We start from the raw sequence: 1,986 nt of genomic DNA, 5'->3' as shown, positions 1-1,986 counted from the left end.
AAAAAAAAAAAAAAAAAAAAAAAAAAAAAGCTTATACTAATGTAATTTTTAATAAAGAAAAATATATATATATATTTAACTAATATAAACATGAAAATAAATTTTCATAATTTAGTTAAACACAAAAAAAAAAAAAAAATACATTAATATATATATATATATAAAAATTAAAATGGGCATATATATTCCTTAAAAATATGTATAAAATAAAAAAAAAATTTTTGTAAAGTTAAATATATATATTTAAAATGGTATACTTCCTATCAAATTTAAGAATAGAAAAATCCAAAAGTTTTCAGAAAGAATTAAATCACGAAAAAATCTTCTCATTCTTAAATTATAATAGTTAAAATTTATGTAATTTACATTTTCATGATTTAATTTAGTATTAAAAGGAGAAAATAACAGCAAAAAAAAACTATCAGGTTTATCATTTTGGAAAAATTTTCTTAATTCTCCATCAAAATTTTTATATAAATTATAAACTTTAGATATTATTTCTGCAGAAAGATGTATATTATTATTATTTATTAATATGGAGTGAGAATTATTTGTTCCTTTATGATAACAATATATTATTTTAGTATATAAATCCCACAATGTAGAAGATATAATAGATAAATAATAAAATTCTTTTACAATAAAATGTAGAATGAGTGAAATATCTAACCATTTCAAATTATTCATATAACCTGAATCAATTTTTATTTTTTTTTTTTCTGAAGAAAATTGAAAAAAATTTTCATCTTTATTTTTACATTTGGACTCACAAAAATCCTTAACACACATTAAATCTTCATAAATTTTCTCATAAGTAATTTCCATTAAATCTCTTGATTTAAATGAAGAAGATTCATATTCACCTGAATCAATACGACATTTCTTTAAATAATCATAATTTTCTTTTACAATAATTGAAAAAAAATTAGTGTAATTATCCCAGAAAAAATTATTTAAATAATGTAATATATTAGAACAATTATATTGAATGACATTATAAAAATGTAAACTATATTTCCCTTTCTTATAATATAATTTAAAATTTCCTTTATTAGTATTTTGTACTTTTTTATACATATTAATTTGTTCATGAATTATTTCTAATGTTTCATTTTTTTTGTTATTATAAGAAGGGGGATATGAACTTTTATATATAATATCGTAATTTTCTTTTATATTTAAACATTTTTCTCTAAAAAATAGTATAAGGTTTTTACTATGTAAATTTATAATTCTTTCTTTTTCTTTTTGAGGTAAGTTATTTATATCTCTCAAATAATTAATTTTTAGAAAATCTTCATATTTTTCTGCATTTTTTAATTCATCAGTGTCCGTTATATTCTTCATTACGTAATGTATAAAACTAAAATATGATAAGAACATGTTATAAATATATAAATTTTCTTCACTAAATTCTCTATAAGCTGTAAGGGAAGGATGAAATTCAGTGGAATCTTTTTTACCTCCTAATATATTCAATTCAGCTTTTACTTTATTTTTTTCTTTATATAAAGTGTCATCATTTTGATTTTTCTTTTTTTTTATAGGATCATAACCCAATAATATTTGTACATTTATATTATTTATATTGGTTTTTTTATTCAAGTTATATAAATCTATATTTGTTTTAATTAAGAAAAAACCTGCTGCTTTATAGCTATCTATTGTTGATTGAGAAAAATCTTCAGATATTTCATCATAAAGATTCATATTTTTAACTCCCAATTTATTACTTCTTTTATTTATAAAATGATTTTTTATGCTATTTTGTTTTTCACTTAATATTATATTGCTATTGATATTCCTAAAATTTGTTGAAATAAATTTATTTGAATTTAAATATCTATTGCGATTGTGATGATACTTATTTTTTTGTAGAAATATTTTTCCTCTTATATATTTCTTTTTATTTAGATAAACACTTTGACTAAAACTCATAATTTTATTTGCATATCTACTATTTTTTTTTTTTTTTTTTTTTTGGTG

General features: G+C 17.9%; 1 protein-coding gene across 1 annotated transcript; it reads right to left on the bottom strand.

The window, feature by feature from the left end:
• Window positions 1–243: 243 nt before the first annotated feature.
• Window positions 244–1,938, bottom strand: PGAL8A_00035700 (conserved Plasmodium protein, unknown function; the record flags this gene model as incomplete). The annotated part of the gene is made up of 1 exon (XM_028674359.1): window positions 244–1,938. The coding sequence occupies one exon, from the start codon at window positions 1,936–1,938 to the stop codon at window positions 244–246; it is 1,695 nt and encodes a 564-aa protein (XP_028530720.1).
• Window positions 1,939–1,986: the final 48 nt, after the last annotated feature.

This window comes from Plasmodium gallinaceum (genome assembly GCF_900005855.1).
Source record: "Plasmodium gallinaceum strain 8A genome assembly, contig: PGAL8A_v1_21, whole genome shotgun sequence".
NCBI lineage: Eukaryota > Apicomplexa > Aconoidasida > Haemosporida > Plasmodiidae > Plasmodium > Plasmodium gallinaceum.
Note: the sequence above shows the minus strand (reverse complement) of the source record. Positions and strands in the feature narration are given on the sequence as shown.